We start from the raw sequence: 22,605 nt of genomic DNA, 5'->3' as shown, positions 1-22,605 counted from the left end.
TATATTTGTGTTCAGTGTCAATAGTTAGCTTACAAATAAATAAAAATGACTTATCTGATAGCAGTTTCTCGAGATGCCACCAGCTGTCTACTACCTTCGATTTGGATAACGTAATTGGCAGACGTGATCAGCAGATAATACCGTGGATATTACACGAGTTTTGATTGGTTTACAGTTTAGTATTCGGTGGCGTTTGTCTGTCCAACTAGCGAACATAAATGTAAGTATTTTGAAAAAAAATGCAAGAATTTACATTGCCAACAAACAGATGTGTTCAGAAGAAATATACACAATATGTTAAAAAAAAAACAGCTCTTCCCTCGACACAGCTCGATCATCTCGAAAACGAAAGAAGCTAGCTTGATACGGCTCACCACCTATCTACTCAAATGATCCATTACCACTGCTAGCTAGCCATGATGAGCCATTGAAGTCCTCTAATAAATACTGCAACTAACTAGCTTGTAAATCTTACCATGGCAGATCATATCCATTGCTATGTGAGTCCGCTAATAAAGACAAAAATACTGCAACTAACTAGCTTGTAAACGTTACCATGGCAGATCATATCCATTGCTATGTGAGTCCGCTAATAAATACAAAAATACTGCAACTAACTAGGTTGTAAACGTTACCATGGCAGCTCATATCCAATGCTAGACACTTTCGCAGTGGCCTCATATGTCTTCCGTTGAACTTCTGTTTGAATTTGCTCAGAATCTGCCTCATTCATCGTGACGTCCATGTTTTCGGCTGCAGTTCTTCCCGCCACGGCAGGAACCAAACAAATGTCGCTAAACTGACGTCATTTCCTTGAAGATGCTAGCTGTCCTCCATCAGTAGATTTTTAGCCAACCGGTTGTATGGCCAGACATCGAACAACACAGTGGACCAAGGCTACGCCAAAAACCTGGCTTTGAGACATCGCATGTGTGTGATTGATTCAACATTGATGCCAAACTGAACTCAGCAATACGAGATGGCTGTTACAAAGAGGATTTGCTCCGGGTCACCCAGGTAAGATCGCTTGCGCATCACTACGATCTGTCAAGCCAGTTAGAGTGAGGAATGTCAAAATCTCAGTTAGTTGTTGCATGATGTCAAATCATCACAAAATGGAGGCATACCGCCTATATTGTTCAAAGATGCCACCCCAAATTTTTGTTCCATGCTTTTGGCAATGATCTGGGATATCCCATTCGAAATGGCTGGGTGGAATGAAACATCATGCAGCATCAGGACCATTCCCAAAGAGACGATCACACGCCCTTGCGTCATACACAGGGATAGTTCAATGTAGACGACGTATGTCTCTATATTGTGTACGCACTTATGTATCTATTATTTTGGAGGAAAAAAAAAATCAACTGATGATGGTTTGATTTCCATTTTGCAATGTGCGCTTTAGGAGGGCTATGCTACTTACCACTGTCCAAGTTATTGTAGGCGTCACCACTACTCAGGCACATTGTAGTATAATTAAAACAGCAATTGTTATAGATTGTATTAAATCAACACCCATTGTACAGTACATTTCGCCTACATCGATCCTAAGTGGGAGAGAAGTAGCCTATTGTATTTTGAAAATAGGCTAGGGAAGACAGCCAATAGGCCTGCCTATTCATTGTTGTGTTTTTAGAATATTTAATTTGAATACCTCGCATTATTCATTAGATGAATGTATGACGATTTCAATATAAAATGACGCATTCATTGCCTTAAAATAATGATAGTCTACAAAAATAAAAATTCTGAGCATGAAAAATGTTTATTTAATTGACTAGTTTATTTTTGCCCTGATCCACCATGACACTAATCAGAGACCACCATTTCACAATTCCTAAGCACTACTAGACAGACTAGTTTGTGACTCACAGGTGCGCTGCTACTGTACTTTTTTTTTGTACAATTTCAAATACGGGGCGTGTGCTTCTTGCGAGGTTGAAAACGGGAGGCGATGATAGGCTAGGCGGGGAGTGGAAGCGCTGGGGAATGTTGCTGTGTGGGGTTCTTCCTAGAGTTTGCTGTTACAGAAAAGTCTCTTGGTAGCCTGCATTTCTCGTAGACTTTTCTAAATAGGCCACACAACAATTTTCTGTGCGTAAGCCTACCTGTCGACAGGTAAGACTTTTCATGTAATAAACTTGTCGACAGGTTTCTTTTAGAGAGCCACGGAGTTGATACATTGTTACAGTTCAGTTGGTAAGCAACATGCAGCATTTTCATATCAGGAATAGAACTTCAAACTATTGCCAGAAACAGAAACTGCAGGCGCATCACCGTAACTTCTACCGACGTTTTAGCGTTACAATCAAATACGGCTAGTAAGGGTTGTACATAAAATCCAGGAAGTGTGATTAAGTTAACACAAGATCAGTAGTATGATCTACGATTAAGTTAGAGGCAATGGACCAACGTTTTTTAAAATGACAACACACTGTAGGATTCAACTACAATAGTTATCGAAAACCCTTCTCCGTGTGTAGGGTTTTCAGCGGTTACATTCGCCCACTGTTGGCTTCATGTGAACTCCAATTCTGATATTGTGTTTTAATGTTTAGAACGATAATCATCGCGTTCAAATCGGTTTTCGAAACATGCTGATATGCCCCGTATCTTTCATATCAGCAATAAATAATCTTTAAAATAAAAATATACTTATTGTAGCAGTTTTGCAAAGATCCACAAGCTATGTGTGCCTCCATTTGTAGAACTACTCTTCCTTCCCAGTTACCCTTACACGCAGGTGTTCAGAGCAAACTAGATAGCTAATTAACACCGGTGGCTGCCTAGGCCTTCCGTCTGTCTTTCGTAAACAAGCGAAATGACATGGAGATATGGCCTTGTGGGAATCCTAACCCTATAAAGATGTGTAGTAATTTAACCTTAAAAGAACATTTGATTTCTCACTAATATGAAAGATACATTCGTTATTTTTCCAAGCCTGTACATACAGTATAAAATGTAGCTATCAGCATTCACTCTCCTCACACATATGTTTTAACAGTTAAGAAGTCTCGATTTTCTAACTTCCCCATTTGGCCCCTTTTAACTGAGGGAGAGTATCAGGCATGCATAATTCTAGCCCTGATAACAATGACACACAGCACTCTCATTGTTCCTGAACTCAGTTCGCCACCGATCTGATCATACATTTGTTCCAGTTTGCTCCTACTGTGATTCAGTCCGAGTGTAGGAGCAAATTATAGGCCATAATGGAAACAGCTCTGAATGTAGCTAAGAGTTGTTGAAATTGTGAGTTTTTTCAGTGAATTAAAGTCCAAAGACTATCGGTTGTTTTCATTTAATTCATTTCAGGTTGTGCTTTACTTAAAAATTTGAAATGATGGCTGAAGGTTTCTTGGCTCTGTCCTATTTGAGTACAATCATTCCCCTGCGCACCACTGATAGAATCTCCGGCACTTGATTGCAGCAAAAGGAATGTAATACAAAGTCTTTATAATCTTGGGTTTGATTATATTATTTATTTAGAGTGTGAAATATTGCCCTTTCAGTGTTGATTGTTCCAAATAAAAACATTTCAGGTAATACAGAATGGGATTACAGTACGTACACATCTACATAATTAATCTGAAAGCAATGCTACACTATTCTGCAATTCAATTTCCCTACTAGGCATCCTTTGTGATGTAAGTCCGTAGAATTAGAATTAAGATTTAAATTCCATGAGAAAGTGATGTCATTTCCTGGGTATGTATTTTGTGTGAACAGGCAGGAGCATGTGGACATCCTGTTGTAGCTGGTCCTGTTTGGAACCTACCGCCACAGTGGAAGAAAACGGCAGCTCATGGCGCCAGGCCTACACAAACTCGGGCAACAGCCAATCCCCGATCTCTCCCGAACTTTTGTGCAAGGCCTGCGGAGGCCATTTTGACACCATCGCTATAAAGGTAAGAGGCACTGAACCAATGGGTAACAGCCTGATTAATATTGTAAAGGAGGGCCGGCTGGCCAGCTCTCATCTGAAATGTGGGTAGCAGTGTGTGACTTGAAACTCTGGCACAGCATAGACCCAAGAGGATTTGATACAGATGAGCTGCTACAGACTCCAAAGTAACAGATTTGCTTGTCAACAGAATTACTAGAATTTAGACTTTTATGATTCACAGATTCACTATATCAGTAACTGGGCCTGTACTAGTCAGTCTTAGAACACAGTGATGCTCACATTCTGGATTGTCAAATACAGCACTAGTCGACACTTCTACAATAGTGGCTGTATTTCTGAATCCATCAAAGCAGGAAGTTAAGGGCTGTTTAAATCACTAACAGATGTACACTACAGTTTAAAAGTTTGGGCTCACTTAGAAATATTCTTGTTTTTGAAAGAAAAACATATTTTTTTTCTTCCATGTAACATAACATCGGATTGATCAGAAATACAGTGTAGACATTGTTAATGTTGCAAATTACTTTTGTAGCTGGAAACGGCTGATATTTTTTAAATGGAATATCTACATAGGCGTGCAGAGGCCCATTATCAGCAACCATCACTCCTGTGTTCCAATGGCACGTTGTGTTAGCTAATCCAAGTTTATAATTTTAAAAGGCTGATTGATCATTAGAAAACCCTTTTGCAATTGTGTTAGCACAGCTGAAAACTGTTGATCTGATTTAAAGAAGCAATAAAACTGGCCTTCTTTAGACCAGTTGAGTATCTGGAGCATCAGCATTTGTGGGTTTGATTACAGGCTACAAATGGCCAGAAACAAATAACTTTCTTCTGAAACTTGGTCTCCCGAAAGTCATCTGTTCTTTCGACCAATCAAGTGGTCGACATTTTGGAACGTGTATTTTTATATATATAAAAATACACGTTCCAAAATGTCGACCACTTGATTATATATATATATACATATACATGTACATGTAACGGATGTGAAACGGCTAGCTTAGATAGCGATGGTTCGCGCTAAATAGCGTTTCAATCGGTGACGTCACTTGCTCTGAGACCTTGAAGTAGTAGTTCCCCTTGCTCTGCAAGGGCCGCGGCTTTTGTGGAGTGATGAGTAACGATGCTTCGTGGGTGACTGTTGTTGATGTGTGCAGAGGGTCCCTGGTTCGTGCCCGGGTATGGGCGAGGGGACGGTCTAAAGTCCCCTACACCCTATGTTTTTGAATAAAATCAACTATATTCTTGTTTGATGAAATAAGACACAAATTACTCAAGAGGGAGCCAGATATGAAGAGAGAAACGACTATCCTCCTCCTGCTGGCTTTCGTAGATTCTGCCATTACTCTCTTGAAGTTGCCGGTAATAGGCTACACGAGGAGTCGGCAACCTTTCTCATGTGGAATGCCAATTTATCTTACCATTTCTAACGAACTGCTTGCCACTTATGTTTTTCATATGCACTTTTTTGTGGAACAGTTTCATTTAATTTATAACGCCTTTGAATCTCAAAATCATTGTCATGTGGTTAATCAAAGTTGTAAATGACAATGATACAAACCTAAAAGTATTGCCAATGCCAACGATGTAAAAATAGCCTACATAAAGCCAACAAATAAAAACATTGCAGCCTGCAGGTAGAAAATATCTTGATAAAAATAAATATCCTATAAATCACATTGGCTACACATGGCCTGTCTGCAACGAACTTGAAACATTGTATCAACTAGTTGTGTCCAGCCTGAAGCTCTTGCTAGCAAACTTGGAACATTGTATGAAATATTTTGGGCACTCAGAATTTACTGCACCAGTGAGCTCGGGACAGACACAGCTGTATAAGATCTCATCAGGCAGATCTGTTTTATGACGTTTCCACTGGATCAGAGCATGACCTTGTTCCCTTTCACACCAAGTGGTTATCGAAAGATTTTTCAAATACATTGAGGAAATATTGTCATTCTCAATGGATGTAAAAATAGACTTTGTTTTCTTGCTGTTTGAGGGGAAGAAAGCTCCACAGCTCATTAGTTGTGGTGCGTTAAGCCAATCAGAAATACTATCAGATCCTCTGAGAACATTTATATGCCTACTTTTGCGTGCAGGCCAGGTAGCCTATAGGCCTACTTCTATGCGTAATCAGGTGCGTGTCCTTATTCAACATTTGACCGTAGTGCTTCAAACAAAAGACAATGGACTAAATTGACAAAACTCGTAAATGGAAGGAAATAAACCAAAACTTGTTTCTCACAAGTGTAGCATAGGTTGTGGGCTCTGCAAACAACATGTCCACTCTGACAATGAGAATGGTAAAAGACTGGACTAATAATATATTGAATGCATTAACAGAAATGACCATAACCATACAAACATTGTAAATTAGGAATTGTTGGTAAATGTATGCTACTACTGGTTATATGTAATGGGGAATTGATAGACACTAGCAATCAAGGCAAACGATTCACACAATGAGGTTATGAAACAATGAACGTGCACAAATTGGCGGGTGAGATACTTGTGTTGTGCATCTTAGCCACACTCCCGTTCTTCTTCTTGGACTGTGCCATCCCTGCGGCCTCCGCAATGGATGAGTTCACTGAGATGGGCGCAAATCCGACAGGTGTCTCGTGCCATAAAATGTTTAATATATATATTTGCTACTGCTTGACAAAAACAATCTCGGTCGACCAACAGCCTATCGACCAAACGATCTACCAGTCGACTAATTGGGGTCAGCCCTACTTACATCACCAGTTTACATGGAGGTAAGATCTCATCTTTGCTATAAATTTGCCAAGAGCTGTGGGCCAGAGGTGACAGTTATTTTTGTGAGAAGTTTTTGAATAGTTTTTAGTACAGTATAGATGCGGTAAATAGGTAATGGAACACAGACCATGGGGGACAGGAGGACGCCGGATTGGCACACATTCGACAAATCTCATCTAACAAAGTGAATATTCGTCAAATCCGTCATGATTGATGTATTGCAACAGGCTCACAATGTGGTTACTACATTTTATTTGGATATATTGGCTGTTTTCGCTGCATAACATTTCGAAGTAGTCCATTTTCAGGTTTAGAAGAAGTGACTGCTAAATGCTAACTCCTGTTCATATAAGCTGGTAGCATAGCTAGCATAAAGAAATTGGTGGTGGTAGTCAGTTGTTTTTAACTGCAATGCAGTTGATTAGTGACGATGACATAAACATGTATTGATGTTGACAAGCATTGTACTTTGATTTTTACATCAACATAGTATGTGTAATTCACACTGTATAACAATAGCCTAAATGTTGGCTAATTTTTTTGGAGGGGACAATCAGAAGATTCGGGATCTTTTCCCCCATGGCATCTTTCCTCCATGCGTTTCCATGTCATTTCTATTGATTTGGTCAATAGATTTGGTCAATAGATTTGGTCAATAGGTCTATTGACCTCTTTACCGCATCTTTGGCGAACACTTTTGATTCAACTTCTCAACAATAAGGTTCTAGTCTAGTGCTCAGCTGGAACAAAAGGCTGTGTGGCGCACACACACACGGAGTGTTATTCTTTCAGTGACCGTTAATTTCTTGGTAAGAGTTTCACCCTCACCCTCTTGTCCTCCTTTCTCCCTACCCCAGCATGTCTGTGTGGACTGCAAGAAGAACTTCTGTGGCCGCTGCTCGGTGCAGCTGGAGCCGCCATGCCCGCGCCTCTGCCACACATGTCAGCGATTTCACGGAACCCTCTTCGACCGCGCCCAGTTGATGAGACTCAAGGTGTGCTGCTTTTCTTTTTGTATTTAAAAAAAATAAATTGAACGGAAAATAAACAAGGACACCAGCATTAGGTTAAGCTACATATATTGTAGCTAAGTCAGGTGAAAGCTAAAGCAGTAACACTTTTCATTCTATTACTCTTATCTGTGTAATAACACTTTAATTACAATTACCAAATTATATTAAGTTGTTGTCATGATGTTACATGAGTACATTAGTAACTGCATTATAAACATGGTAATGTAGTTGAGTTTTTTTTTTATTACACAAGAGGAGTAGGAAAAATATAAATAGTGTGTGTCAGATGAAATTCAACAATAACCCCAAAAATTAGGTGCGGGAGCTGCGTGACTACCTCCACCTGCACGAGGTGCCCACCCAGACGTGCCGGGAAAAGGAGGAGCTGGTTGAGCTGGTCTTGGGCCAGCAGACCCCCAGCACCAGCAGAAGCAGTGAGACCGTGTCCTCCCAGCCCGGGGCTCACAACAATGTCCCCTCCCCAGACACACCGTCCCCTCCCCAGACACAGGGCCCTACCAGCCCTGACACATTGAGCCCAGAGCAGCCAGAACAATCAGCCCCTGAGGCAGAATCAGAGCAGATCTCTGATGAGGAAGAAGAGGAGGAGGATGAGGATGAAGAGGTAAATACTAAGTTCAAGGTTTTAGGATTGATTAATCAGTAGCTGTTAGATGGAGGGATGCCTACGACCACCAAGAGGATAATCGATGTCAGACAGCAGCAGAGACATCCAGAGACCACACAAAATGCAATGTTATTATGATTTTTTTTTTATTCCCTGTTTTAAAATGTAGCATACCACTGTTGTTGACAAACTCAAAGATGTGGAAAAATATACACGGGCCAGACAAAAGTAAAAGAGACCAGACAAAATACACATTACTATTCTGACCCACCTCCATGGTTGTCCTGTTCCTGCAGTCATCGGACAGCGAGGAGACCCTGATGCCCGGCCGCAGAGCCTCTCTGTCTGACCTGAGCCGCGTGGAGGATATTGAGGGCCTGAGCGTGCGCCAGCTCAAGGAGATCTTGGCCCGCAACTTTGTCAACTACAAAGGCTGCTGCGAGAAGTGGGAGCTGATGGAGAGGGTCACCCGCCTCTACAATGACCAGAAGGACCTCCAGAACCTAGGTGAGCATTTCCAGGATGTGGTCATGTGAGGCTCATTTGGTAAAAGCGCTAGCAATCCCAGAGATGTGGATGACATTTCCCACTGGAGTCACATGTATTAAAAAATATGCACTCACTGTAGGCTACTGTCTGCTAAATGGCATATACTGTATTATATCTGGGGATGATGTGGAATTTTATCCTGGATTTTTTTAAATTAACATCAGTTCAATTCTTTGTTTCTTTTTTCCAGTTTCAAATACAAAAAATGAAGAAGGTAAGGGTCTTGTTTCAAGTTCAAAAGACAAGAGAATCGGTGTAGAAAACCATTTTACTGCCAAAGGGCTGGAACACAATTTGAGGAACACTTGAAGTTTTTGTAAATCATACCATTGATCCGTAGTAACAATTTGGTCCCACACTGCTTAAATGTAACCTGTTATGGGCAACCTGCCAAATATAAAACAATGAAAGATGACCCAAATAGAGTTATTTAGACCACACTCAATAGAGACCTCTCCTCTTTTCCATGTCGTTGTGCCATAGACCCTGCAGCTCCCAAGAGCCAGGAGGAGAACCTCTGTCGGATCTGCATGGACTCTCCCATTGACTGTGTGCTGCTGGAGTGTGGCCACATGGTCACCTGCAGCAAGTGTGGCAAGCGCATGAGCGAGTGCCCCATCTGCAGACAGTACGTGGTACGGGCGGTGCACGTCTTCAGGTCCTGATGCATGGCAACAACGAGGGACACAGTGGATACCAAGGACAACATGGCATTGCTGCCACCACTGCTCAGAGATGGCATATTTTACAAGAATACACTCCTCTGTAATGCACACTCTCACTCATTCAATCAGTCTTCCTCTTGCCGGCATTCCAGAGAAATAACCTGCCTCCACTTTTCTGGGTTCTCTGTTTTTCTACTCCACCTGAACCTATTGTTTCTACACTTTCAGCATTTTACAAGACCTCAATATTTCAGTACTATAACTTTGTTGTTCAAAAGAGTTAGGTATCATGTATTCACATTGGTGCCAGTCAGACACCAAACTATATTGGCACTTTGCATGGGAGGGCAGCAGTACCTTTTCAAATTCTGAGGTTATTGGGTAGAGATCATGTTTATTTCAACCCCACACACAGGCAAGGTTATATTGCATTTTTCTGTCTTTGCATTTGTGTGCACGGGGAAACAACTGAGTTCCATAGCTGAGAAACACAGGGCCTTACTAGAGAGGGCATCGACTAACAAGCAATGAATATAAAAAACGTATTTGTTCTAGCAATGAATGAAAGGCTGAATCTTGGTAAGAGAGGGAACATGTTAGGCTACTCTGTTGTGCATATCAATAGCAAAACAGAGTGGCCAGAATGGTGCTATTTGACTAGTGATTAACAACACTCGTAACAAAACAGAGTGGCCAGAATGGTGCTATTTGACTAGTGATTAACAACACTCGTAACAAAACAGAGTGGCCAGAATGGTGCTATTTGACTAGTGATTAACAACACTCGTAACAAAACAGAGTGGCCAGAATGGTGCTATTTGACTAGTGATTAACAACACTCGTAACAAAACAGAATGGCCAAAATGGTGCTATTTGACCAATGGAAGCAACACTCAGGGCCCCATTTTGACAGTGCAAGTAAGCGGTGTGTGTCGAGACCAAAATATCCAAAACCGTTTATTTCAAACCTTATCGCCCCAAGCAAGGCTTGGATATGAACGTGCTAATATTTGATGCATGCAATGCAGTAGTTGTGAAATTGGTGCATTAAGTGCAGCACGGAGTACTTGGAAGTGGTAAGGTCTGTTTTGCGCCCTCCAATTGTCACACTTAATGTTCAGTACCTGCAAACCAGCTGTTCTGTTAATTGGTTTTGTGGTCCAGAGAGCTATCTTTAGGTTGCAGTGCACTTGCTAAGCATAGAACCCGGGCCTTATCTGTCTTATTGGCGATCCTTCAGACACATCTGTGTGGTGGTTGAACATAGCATCTTAGGAGTGGAAACAGCCCTTTAAACACAAGTCTGCTTGTAGCTCACTGAAAGTACTTGAGGGTCAAGGAGGGGATAATGCTTGGCTTCATTCGCCCTTTTATGGTCAAATTACCCTTTTAACTTGCAGATATTGTATCAAAACTGGAACAGAACACGCATTGACTTGACGTTAATAGTTCTTTAAATGAGCAACAATGGGGATTTTTTCTGAAATGTAAACCCTACACAGTAGATATGCAGTTTTTTTTAAATTCTCTGCGGGTCATAAATTGTTTGAAGTTGGTTCCATGACCTTACCCCAAATGAGTTTTGGGGTAAAGAGAACTGACCTCGTTAGCAGAGTCTCCATTCCAAGGCTCTCACCACCTCTCTCTTATCAGCAAGTGCCCCAGAACAGAGTGCTCATTAGCTTAGCTGACATAGTGCACTGAATACACTCATTTCCTAATGACGAGTTGATTAAATGTATCTACTAGTTAAAAAGAAAAAATCTGTTTTCTGCGAATTTACTTTGTTTGTGGGGATGTTTTAAAAGCTAGAATTGATAATTGAAACAATAACAAAGAGCCACCCAGCCTCTGTTTCAGTATAAAGCTGAGGGATGGACATGGAGAAATGTAACCACTCTCAGATTCAGAGACAGAGCTAAGGACTGACCATCCATGATATCAAAGTTCTAGTTTTAACCATGTTTTAAGGCTATACAGTGTTTGTTAAGATTTACATTGTTTATACACATTGAAGTAAAACAAGCTTATATTTTGGATTCTCATGGGGTATGACAAGTTAAACTAAGCTCATGAGGTATTTATACGTTATAATCTTCAAGAATCAATGGGTATATATCATTCATTAAATGGATGTAGCAACTAAGGATTCTAGCTTTAAGGAGGATCTTGGTTCATTCTATTCCAACTCTAGGCAATTTGGTAAATGGATTGAGATTGAATTTATATGAAATTAGAGGCAATTTTATTACAGTGCATTTCTCAAATTGCCTGGAATGGAAATGGTTTGGCAGCCCTCTGCAACTTTTTATGGAACATGTTTTAAAATTATAGAGAAACATAATGGTTTGCATTTAAATGGTCTTTCTACTGTATATCTTGTTTTATAGCTAATGAATGTACCATCAAACTGATCATGAGGAAAATGCACTTATACTAATTAATGTGTCTGTTTTAGGGAATGCGTATCCACTGGGATAGACTCCGTTTATCCCAGATACTTGGTCTGCCTGAACTGAATGTAACTGGTTTAAGTTGTTTACAATAACAAAACCATTTCTTACTGTGACTGCCAAATTGCCAATATCGCAAATAGATTTTACACTAGTCCGTTTGATATGTCTTTTGTCAATAACTATGCTAATATCATGCAAGAACAATATGAATCATCTCATGTAGTTTGTAGAGAGCAGGTGAAACAAGATATGTCAGTGTCGTGAGACTAGATCTGGATCTTTTCACAAACATCTCGTCACCCAGCTTGTTTTTATCCTGGACATCAGTTTATACAAGCCAGGCCGTCAGTCAAGTCAGTTCTCTCTGAGGAGTGTTTTCTGTGCATGTGAAAACGTGTGTATACATTTAGCGAAACCCAACCCAAGATATAAACATTCCAAACAGTAGAATGTACCTTAACAGAACACTCTTCAACAAAGAAAGCTAATATTTTCCACATATACTATAGCCCATGTACATGTGTAATGCTCCTTGAGGACTTGTCATGCGTGTGTGGGATGTTGGTGTCCCTAGTCTGCCACGAGAGTCCTGTAGTTCTTATTGCTGTCTGAGGACCTAGATATTAATATCAATTTGTTATTGGGGACTTTAAAATGGAGGTGTTTTGGTATTTGGAAGACTAATCAATCTACTATTGTGAAATGTTGGACGTGTTTAGAAAAATCAGACAATCTATATCATATCTGTGATTCTTTAACAGTGAGTTATAATTTTGGCAAATGCCTTGCTATGGAGAGTTGTGCTAAAGGTGATTAACAACACCTCCACTAGTTATTAGATAAGAACAAGGAAATTAGTCTGCACTATCCCACCCCAGGGGGAAAAAGGGTCATTATTAGCATATGAAGTTCAACTTTAATGGAAAGATTTGCATGTGTTTTTTTTGGGGGGGGGGGGGGGGGGGGGGGGGGGGGGCTCTGACAAAAGGCAGTTTGAAAACACTTGGAATGACTCATAACTGTATGTGTGGAGAATTATTTGTGTTTCGTATACTCTGATGATTTAACTTTGTTCAACAACTGTGAAATTGTATATAATAATCCCATGCGACAGTATCATTTTAAATATTATTGAGCGTGTTGTACATTTGTCAAATTACTAGCATGGACTATTGCCTTTGTTGTAGTTTAAATATGTATTCAGTAGTATTGGCTAAATGAGCTAAATGCTGGATCAGTTCTTAACTACAATGGAAGCTAATAGGATTTATAAATCAGAAAAACCTATATTTTTGAAAATGTATTAAACATATTGATGTTCTTGTGCATATATTTTGTTGGACATTTTTTATATTGATAAAAATATAATAAAGTACCCCAACAGACTTATAAACTCCATTTGTACATTGGGTTTTTCTATGACCATAGACTATAATTAAGCCTATGAAAAACCTCTAAAAGAAAAATTGTGCAAAAGGAGATGTCAACCGCTTAATAGGTTTCTGGTTGTGATTGAATAATGGCAAAAGGTCAGTGATCCTTGGGATATCCCTCCCTGCACTAAATCTGTCAACTTCAATGAGGTGACATCCCAATGATTCCGTATAACAATGCATCAGTGCACCCAAAGAGGAAATCCAGAACAAAGACGGTACAGTTTGAAGAAATCCCAGATCACACTTGTAGGCGAATCACGGCGACGTTGGCAAGCTAAATTTATGCGTAGAATCACGTCATCTGGTCTAAAAGTCTCGCACCGAACTGTGCATTTGCAGGCCATCAAATCAACGTCACTCCATTATAAAGTTGTTTTTGACGACAACGCAAACGTGTTAGTTTGTCATTTCACGAGGTTGGAGTAAAACCACGTCCATCTACTTAGACAGGTTGTGCCATTAGATTTCAAGACAATTAACAACTAAGGAAGATTTTTTTTAATTCTCTCATTGACTTCTCAAACCCCAAAATCAAGCCTGGTCTGCTTCGCAAAAGTTCCCGGAAGTCATAGGATGTTACGCCTCTGGGTTTAGAAAATCTGTGACCAGAATCTCTGTTGCGCCTCACGTGGGGTGACCCTAATGACCCTCTGGCTACATTCGTTGTGGGAAATCTGTCCCGGCAAGCTACCCAAATTATTTATTGAGTTAAATGCTAGCACAGTGTAATTGAAATTTGCAATCATCTTTCGATGAAATGATGTCAGCGAACGGACTGTCGACCAGAATTCAGCAGTTTTTGGATCCCCACGCGCTGGCACATACTCCGGTAAAGAGATGAATGGGAGGCCAGTGTCAAAATATGGCTATGGCTAGTTATCGCCAGCGAGTTAGCTACATCATGTGATCTCAACATGTTAACAGTTATTTGCTAAACTTCACACCTTCATATCAATAGGGAGGTTTCATATACCAATCTATTGAGGATTGACTACACTTTAAGTTGTATTAAATAAATGTATAGAAATCTGTGTGCGTAGTTTTCTCGCTAGCAAAGCCTAGCCACATATATTGTGCTGCTGCAGCAGCCTTGCGAGCTTGATCTCTGTCACGCAAATTATTTTTGCTCCATGTGCCACCTTGCAGAATTTATTTTCAACTAGCTATTTATCTAATATATAAAACGGTGTTTTGACAACTCGTTTTTTTGTGCCCTTTGTTTTCAACCCTTCAAAAAAAAAAAAAAAGGGTCACGGATGGTGTTAACATTAAAACTTGTTTCTATTGTTGTCAGAGCCCTTTCCACCGCCTCGGCCAGCAGATGCAGGACATCTTGGGCGATGGAGGGATCCTGAAGGAAGTGGTCCAACCTGGAGAAGGCCCACCAGTGCCAAGAGATTCATCTGTATCAAGTACCTTCATATAATACTCTTTTCTTTAGGTTTCCTTTCAACAGGGGTCTCCAAGAGGTCAATCGTGAGCTACCAGTAGCTCGCAGCCCACCTATGAGTAGCTTGCCAAACAATTCTGAAAGTATATGCAATTTGACCAGTATCAGACACTTCAAGCTCCCAGCTACTATCTAATCCAGGGGGTTTGCCCTAGTGCTACACAGCTGATTCAAATAATCAAAGCTTGACAATGAGTTGGTTATTTTAATCAGCTGTGTAGTGCTAGGGCAAAAAACAAAATGTACACGGGGGCGGGGCATAACATGACCGTGTTTGGGAAACCCTGATCTGATCAATGCAACATTGACATTATCCCACCCCGTTTGCCACTATTGGCTTAAAAAGCCAAACCTAACGCAATATCTGACAATTAATTTCCAGCAATTATGCCCCTGTCTGTCTGTGTGGTGCGCACATTTCTCTGTCACTCAGAAATACTATCTCCAAAACCTTCTCAATTAAATGCATGTTAACCTGGCAGAAGTACACTACCATTCAAAAGTTTGGGGTCACTTAGAAATGTCCTTGTTTTTGAAAGAAAAGCAATTTTCTGGTCCATTAAAATAACACTACATTTATCAGAAATACAGTGTAGACATTGTTTCTTTCAAAAACACGGACATTCTAAGTGACCCCAAACTTTTGAACGGGAGTGTATATCATGAGGAAGTATATAATTTGTATCTATTATTAACTTTGCCATTACAGAACCTTCTCTAGACTGGCATATTTCTCACTTGCTTGATGCACAATTAAAGGGGAATTACACTGAGAAATATATTTGTTAGTTTTATTCCAGACCTAAAAAAGTAGTATTCTGATGTGATTTAGCAATTGACATAGACTCAGAACATTTAATTTTGTTGTTGTATCTAAAACCTGGAAAGATACAACTGAGAGAACATAATTTGGGAAAACAGTGCAGTACAGTCTCATATCAACTACTGACCTGGGGAAGAGTTGCAGGGGAGAGAAGAACAATGTGCCTCTGACAGCTAGAATAATTTTTCTGGCTCGCAACATGTTTAATTTTTTCAATGAAGGCCTCATGCTAGAAAAGGTTGTAGACCCCTACGTTACAATGTAGCCTAAAGCATATGTATTGCATATTTATTGGGACAAAATGCAATCAATCACACCTTAGGGGACACACCACATGTTTTTTGTGCCGAATTGAACCCCTGCTAATATTCCTTCAGTCCATTTCTCTGGATTTTTGGAGTACTCTGACCGACCATTTGAGACCACCAGCCATCTGAAGTACCCTCGAATGATGAAGCTTGGAAGAGGTAAGCTGTAGCCTATGGCACTCGGAGATAACTGGTTTTCATATGTGGCTTCATAAACCATTAGTACACCTTACCTTACAGACGTGACTCTGTGTGGCCTTGAGCTTGGTATTCTGACCATGAGGAAGGGAGAGTTCTCTCGTTTTCTCTTCCTGCCTGAGTACGCCTATGGAGCGATGGGCTGCCCTCCACTCATTCCTCCTGTAGCCACTGTGCTCTACGAGGTGCAGGTCCTCGACTTCCTCGACTCGGCCGAAGTGGATGAGTTCTTCGCAATGAGTCCGGTGAGGACACTAGGAGCCTTTTATTTAGTCAGGGCGGTATCTCTCAAAGTTGGTGGCGATAACCTGCAGGACCAGGGGATTTTTTGTAACAGATAATGTCAACCTACCTCGTGGAAGGAGCTAAGATATGTTATTGGGTTAAATAGAGACGCAGAAACATGTTGCGGTTGTACAATTTTACTGAAGGGACTATTTCAGGTCATGCATCTCTGCTTACTGGGGATTAGTTGTGACTTTGTTGGCTGCCGCTCCCAAATCCCTCTCTTCCGCCAGGAGGAGCAGAACACGGCTCCTCTGTCCATGCTCCTCAACGTGGTCGACACAGAGCGCAGCTTTGGCAACCGCTGCTTCAACCACAGTCGCTTCGAGGACGCCAAAGATCGCTACAAGCAGGTAGCGTCAGAAAAACGCATCAGGCACATCCTAAATGTTATGTCCTCGAATGAGCCCCTTCATTTTAGTTTCAGCATTATTTTATGATGAAGCATCACTTCCAACTTTCCATGTATGTGAATGAATGAGAGGGGTGATGGTGATGCTTAAGTTTTGGTTCCCTGTCATAAGTGTTGAGTTTCATAAGCACACTGCCGTGTGTGTGAAATTTGACACGCACACTGTTGTGTGTATGAGTGCGTTTAGTGTGTACACGCACTACTGTGTCTACGTAGAAGTGTACGTGTGAATAACTTTCTACGTATTGATGTATACGTACAGTTGAAGTGGGAAGTTTACATACACCTTAGCCAAATCCATTTAAACTCAGTTTTTCACAATTCCTGGCATTTAATCCTAGTAAAAATTCCATGTCTTAGGTCAGTTAGGATCACAACTTTATTTTAAGAATGAAATGTCAGAATAATAGTAGAGTGATTTATTTCAGCTTTTATTTCTTTCATCACATTCCCAGTGGGTCAGAAGTTTGCATATATTAGTATTTGGTAGCATTGCCTTTAAATTGTTTAACTTGGGTCAAATGTTTCAGGGAGCCTTCCACAAGCTTCCCACAATAAGTTGGGTGAATTTTGGCCCATTCCTCCTGACAGAGCTGGTGTAACTGAGTCAGGTTTGTTGGCCTCCTTACTCGCACACGCTTTTTCAGTTCTGCCCACAAATATTCTATAGGATTGAGGTCAGGGCTTTGTGATGGCCACTCCAATACCTTGACTTTGTTGCCCTTAAGCCTTTTTGCCACAACTTTGGAAGAATGCTTAGGGTCATTGTCCATTTGGAAGACCCATTTGCAACCAAGCTTTAACTTCCTTACTGATGTCTTGAGATGTTACTTCAATATATCCACATAATTTTCCTCCCTCATAACGCCATCTATTTTCTGAGGTGCACCAGTCCCTCCTGCAGCAAAGCACCCCCACAAATGATGCTGCCACCCCCGTGCTTCACGGTTGGGATGGTGTTCTTCGGCTTGCAAGCCTTCCCTTTTTCCTCCAAACATAACGATGGTCATTATGGCCAAACAGTTCTATTTTTGTTTCATCAGACCAGAGGTAATTTCCCCAAAAAGAACAATCTATGTGAAATGATGTCAATTAGCCTATCAGAAGCTTCTAAAGCCATGTCATAGTTTTCTGGAATTTTCGAAGCTGTTTAAAGGCACAGTCAACTTAGTGTGTGTAAATTTCTGACCCACTGGAATTGTGATACAGTGAAATAATCTGGCTGTAAACAATTGTTGGAAAAATTACTATTGTCATGCGCACAGTAGATGTCCTAACCGACTTGCCAAAACTATAGTTTGTTAACAAGAAATATGTGGAGGGGTTGAAAAATGAGTTTTGATGACTCCAACTTAAGTGTATGTAAACTTCAGACTTCAACTGTATAACATCTCCATATGTCTGGCCAGGCGGTCACTCTGCTGGGGAATCGGAAGGCGGAGGATGAGGAGGAGAAGAGGAGCATTGTGGCGGGGCAGCTGCCCATCTACCTCAACCTGTCGTTGACCCAGCTCCGCCTGGACAGGCCCCTGAAAGCCCTGGAGTATGGCCACAAGGCCCTGAAGATCGACCCCAACAACACCAAGGCCCTGTTCCGCTGTGGTCAGGTCAGACCCTCAGGGCGGGGTGAATTTATATTCATGTGTGTGCCTACCATATATGTGATTGTTTTTGGCATCATGGTTTGGCCTTTGGATTTGAAATATAGGTGAGCTGAAGGGGATCCACACACATGTTATCTTTATTTAGTAAGAAAATAAATATTTCAGGTGGTGCATTTAGTATGATCATATGTTTAATGGATAACCATTGCATTAATAGCGTCTCATAATGATCCTAAAATGTATATGTTCCTTTTTTCACACATTTGAGTTTTGCATGTTTGGCGAAAGCTCACTTGTGGAAAGCTCACTTGTGGAAAGAATCAGTCACAGGGAAGATCTCAATTGTATTCTCCTAGCGTCCTCTCTCCTTGTCTCATTCTCAAAACCCATTGGAGGAGAAAGCCAGAGGTACCGCCCCTCTTACCTTCTCCTCCAATGGGTTTTTGAGAAGGAGACAAGGAGAGAGTACGATGGTGTATGCAATTGAGATCTTCCTACAGATGTTTCAACCAGAGGGTTTTCCTCAGGCCTATTTGGAGTTGTTTGACTTTGAGAAAGCCCAGGATTACCTCACGATGGCTCAGGCCAACAAACCTTTTGACGTCGACATCAACAATCTCCTGAGGAAGCTTGCCATGTAAGATAATAGTCCTGACATTCATTGTTTTTTTTCCCCTTGCGACGCATATGACTCAACTAAAATATTGTTATTTTTGCAGACACTACAAGGACTCTTTGGACAAAGAGAAAGAGCTGTGCTCCAAGATGTTTGCTGACTTTGTGAAGAAGTGAAGGTGACATGTTTGTTAGCGAGTGTGTCCTTTGTCATGTAAATGCTTCCATCCGTTTCCACTCTGTGGTAGTTATTCCTGTGCTAGCCGCAGGGGGGCGCTGTAGGAACAATGCAATCCAAAAGCATTGATTGATTGATTCCTACACACAGTACATATCTTACTATTGGTATCCAGTTCACATAGTTGCCCCTTTTCACTCCGTTTTAGTGAGAGATAATGTTCCACCAGTGCACATCAATCTAGTGGGTTTTAATGTCATATTTCCATGTTCCTGACTGTATACAGTTTGTCTATATTTAATGAAAGTAGGTGACCATTATTACAGGCTTTAGGGCAATATATTTGAATTTGATGTGTATAATTTTGAGTGATTTTCAGTAGCGTGTGTTGGTTGGTAGAAATGCCTTGGACATGCCCTGTATTGCATTGGAATTCTATCCTGATTTAGTATCTGATCATGTATCTGATCATGTACGATAGATATTCACTGTGCGTTTAAGCTGAATTACCCCCACCACAACATGAAACCCAGAAACAAAAACTAAAAACCTAATATGATCAATTTGATGTCTTTCAAAAACAAGCACATTTCTAAGTGACCCCAAACTTTTGAATGGTAGTATAAATATATATTAAAAAATATATATATATATTTTTTATATATTTATTTATACTACCATTCAAAAGTTTGGGGTCACTTAGAAATGTGCTTGTTTTTGAAAGACATCAAATTGATCATAAATACAGTTTAGACACTGTTAATGTTGTAAATGACTATTATAGCTGGAAATGGCAGATTCTTTTTAAAAGGAGTATCTACATAGGCTTGCAGAGGCCCATTATCAGCAACCATCACTCCTGTGTTCCAATGGCACGTTGTGTTAGCTAATCCAAGTTTATAATTTTAAAAGGCTAATCGATCATTAGAAAACCCTTTTGCAATTATGTTAGCACAGCTGAAAACTGTTGATCTGATTAAAGAAGCAATACAACTGGACTTCTTTAGACTAGTTGAGTATATGGAGCATCAGCATTTGTGGGTTTAATTACAGGTGCAAAAATAACTTTCTTTTTTTAAGGAAACAAAATGAGACACTTGAGGACTTTTGAGATGCACCCTTCAGGTTCCTCAGTGCTTGGGGAGTGGTACTGCCCTGGGCTACAGGATGTTGTGAAGAGCTAAATAACAGGAGACGCGGTTCCCACTTCACACTGCGCGCACATCTTACCCCAAACAAACACCAAGACTCTTTTCGGTCTGTCAGATTGTGTAAAAAAATGAATTTAAGTGCCTCCCGGGTGGCGTAGTGGTTAAGGGTGCTGTACTGCAGCGCCAGCTGTGCCAACAGAGACTCTGGGTTCGCGCCCAGGCTCTGTCGTAACTGGCCGCGACCGGGAGGTCCATGGGGCGACGCACAATTGGCCTAGCGTCGTCCGGGTTAGGGAGGGTTTGGCCGGTAGGGAAATCCATGTCTCATCGCGCACCAGTGACTCCTGTGGCGGGATGGGCGCAGTGCACGCTAACCAAGGTTGCCAGGTGCACGGTGTTTCCTCCGACACATTGGTGCGACTGGCTTCCGGGTTGGATGCGCGCTGTGTTAAGAAGCAGTGCGGCTTGGCTGGGTAGTGTATCGGAGGACGCATGACTTTCAACCTTCGTCTCTCCCGAGCCTGTACGGGAGTTGTAGCGATGAGACAAGATAGTAGCTACTAACAATTGGACACCACGAAAAAGGGGTAAAATTAAAAAATGAATTAAACATTTTTAAATCATTTTAAAATCCACCAGACCACCATCGAATCAAGCGCCACAGCTTTTTCCAAAACCTCATCCGATCGTAGAAAAAGTGCCACATGTAACTAACATAATTGCAAAGGGGTTTTCTAATGATCAATTAGCCTTTTAAAATGATAATCTTGGATTGTCTAACACAACGGAACACAGGAGTGATGGTTGCTGATAATGCGTTTCCGTATGCCTATGAAAATCAGACAATACCCGCTACAATAGTCATTTACAACATTAACAATGTCTACGCTGTATTTCTGATCAATTTGATGTTATTTTAATGGACAAAAAATGTCCTTTCTTTCAAAAACAAGGACATTTCTAAGTGACCCCAACCTTTTGAACAGTGTGTGTGTGTATATAAACACAATGTCAGATTTAGTATTTTATAGCTCAGTGTTGTAGACGACTACTAGACATCCACCTTGTTTTTAGGGTATGGATATTTACAGCGATAACTTCTAGTGAGAAGTGAGTTAAGGGTGCTAAGAAGCGTAATGGCCATGATAGTGTGCTATGGGCTTAGAGAGCTCATGTGGAATTGGAAGATGCAACATGAGATCCACTGGCAGCTCACATAAAGAGAAATTTCAGTTATCTATACTCAACACGATGACAGACTGAATCTCGAGTGTGATTTGTCGGGAACATGTTTTTTTCCAGAGGTACATAAATATGCATATGTTCCAGACACTTGTACATAAAATGCCCGGCGCAGCAGAAAATGGCAGCAGTGCAGAAAGGCCTCTGCTTGCTCTTTCAGCTTCAAGTGGCAGCGCTCTCTTAAGATCAAAGGCTTCAGAGGGTAATTCGGGAATCATGTTAACTACATGCTCTGGGTGCTCTTCAAAGGGCTTGAGCACACTCCAGTTCAGCTGAGGTATCCTCCCTGTATCACATGGTGGGATCTGCCCTGCTTGCGTTCCAGAAGTGTGTGAAAAGAGCGGTGTCTGGAGCTGAATTTTGGACTCATTCTGTTGCAGGTGATGGTGTATGTGGAACTTAAAGTCAACACCAAAGACTCTCACAAGCCTCACTACAATATGTAGATATATTCACTTTGATTTCAAGTTTTTTTGTTCATAATGTACCAAAATGTAGAAAGCTATTCTGTACACCAAATCCAACTGCAGTTGGACACAGAGTGAAATTATAGAGTGAAAAAATGTATTTTTGTGTTCATCTTCCATTATTTTCAGGGGCCATGGTTGTTTATTGAGATATATTCAAGAAGTAAAGCCTCTTTCCAAAACATACCGTTATCTTGTCTTACTTGTCCGAATAAACATATTCTCCCAGTGATTCAAGCAATTCTCAGAAAAAGGATCAATACAATGTATTCCTGGGGAAAGCTGAATTGGAGGACGTTGTTCATGGAATCCAGTTGGAATCACATGCTGGTTTTACAAGGCGGATTTCTTCATACCATTGACAAACTCTTCAGCCACACTAGGAGTAGCTTTCAGGCATTCTTGTTCAACAAATTAAATGTTCCAATTATCGATTTAGCTGTTTCATT

General features: G+C 40.8%; 2 protein-coding genes across 5 annotated transcripts; both read left to right on the top strand.

The window, feature by feature from the left end:
- Positions 1-92: 92 nt before the first annotated feature.
- LOC109892843 (E3 ubiquitin-protein ligase rififylin) lies at positions 93-13,385 on the top strand. Of its 3 annotated transcripts, none has more exons than XM_031826744.1 (7): positions 93-220; positions 3,733-3,911; positions 7,534-7,671; positions 8,006-8,314; positions 8,614-8,824; positions 9,057-9,080; positions 9,350-13,385. In XM_031826744.1, the coding sequence occupies exons 2-7, from the start codon at positions 3,741-3,743 to the stop codon at positions 9,529-9,531; spliced, it is 1,035 nt and encodes a 344-aa protein (XP_031682604.1). In that variant the 5' UTR covers positions 93-220; positions 3,733-3,740; the 3' UTR covers positions 9,532-13,385. The 3 variants fall into 3 exon arrangements, with proteins under 3 accessions (XP_031682604.1, XP_020341242.1, XP_020341241.1); XM_020485653.2 differs by lacking the exon at positions 93-220 and adding an exon at positions 646-1,017; XM_020485652.2 differs by lacking the exon at positions 93-220 and adding an exon at positions 1,965-2,121.
- Positions 13,386-13,780: 395 nt separating this feature from the next.
- On the top strand, positions 13,781-22,340 carry fkbp6 (FKBP prolyl isomerase 6). 2 transcript variants are annotated; one of them, XM_020485650.2, is made up of 9 exons: positions 13,781-14,252; positions 14,718-14,835; positions 16,074-16,163; positions 16,245-16,447; positions 16,721-16,840; positions 18,309-18,506; positions 19,004-19,140; positions 19,223-19,297; positions 22,070-22,340. In XM_020485650.2, exons 1-8 carry the CDS (start codon positions 14,181-14,183, stop codon positions 19,293-19,295), a joined length of 1,011 nt encoding a protein of 336 aa, XP_020341239.1. In that variant the 5' UTR covers positions 13,781-14,180; the 3' UTR covers positions 19,296-19,297; positions 22,070-22,340. The 2 variants fall into 2 exon arrangements, with proteins under 2 accessions (XP_020341239.1, XP_020341240.1); XM_020485651.2 differs by having other exon boundaries at positions 13,783-14,252; positions 19,031-19,140.
- Positions 22,341-22,605: the final 265 nt, after the last annotated feature.

Source organism: Oncorhynchus kisutch, linkage group LG6 (assembly GCF_002021735.2).
Source record: "Oncorhynchus kisutch isolate 150728-3 linkage group LG6, Okis_V2, whole genome shotgun sequence".
Taxonomy (NCBI): Eukaryota; Metazoa; Chordata; class Actinopteri; order Salmoniformes; family Salmonidae; genus Oncorhynchus; species Oncorhynchus kisutch.
The sequence above is the reverse complement of the archived record's forward strand: the minus strand, read 5'-3'. Positions and strand labels throughout refer to the sequence as shown.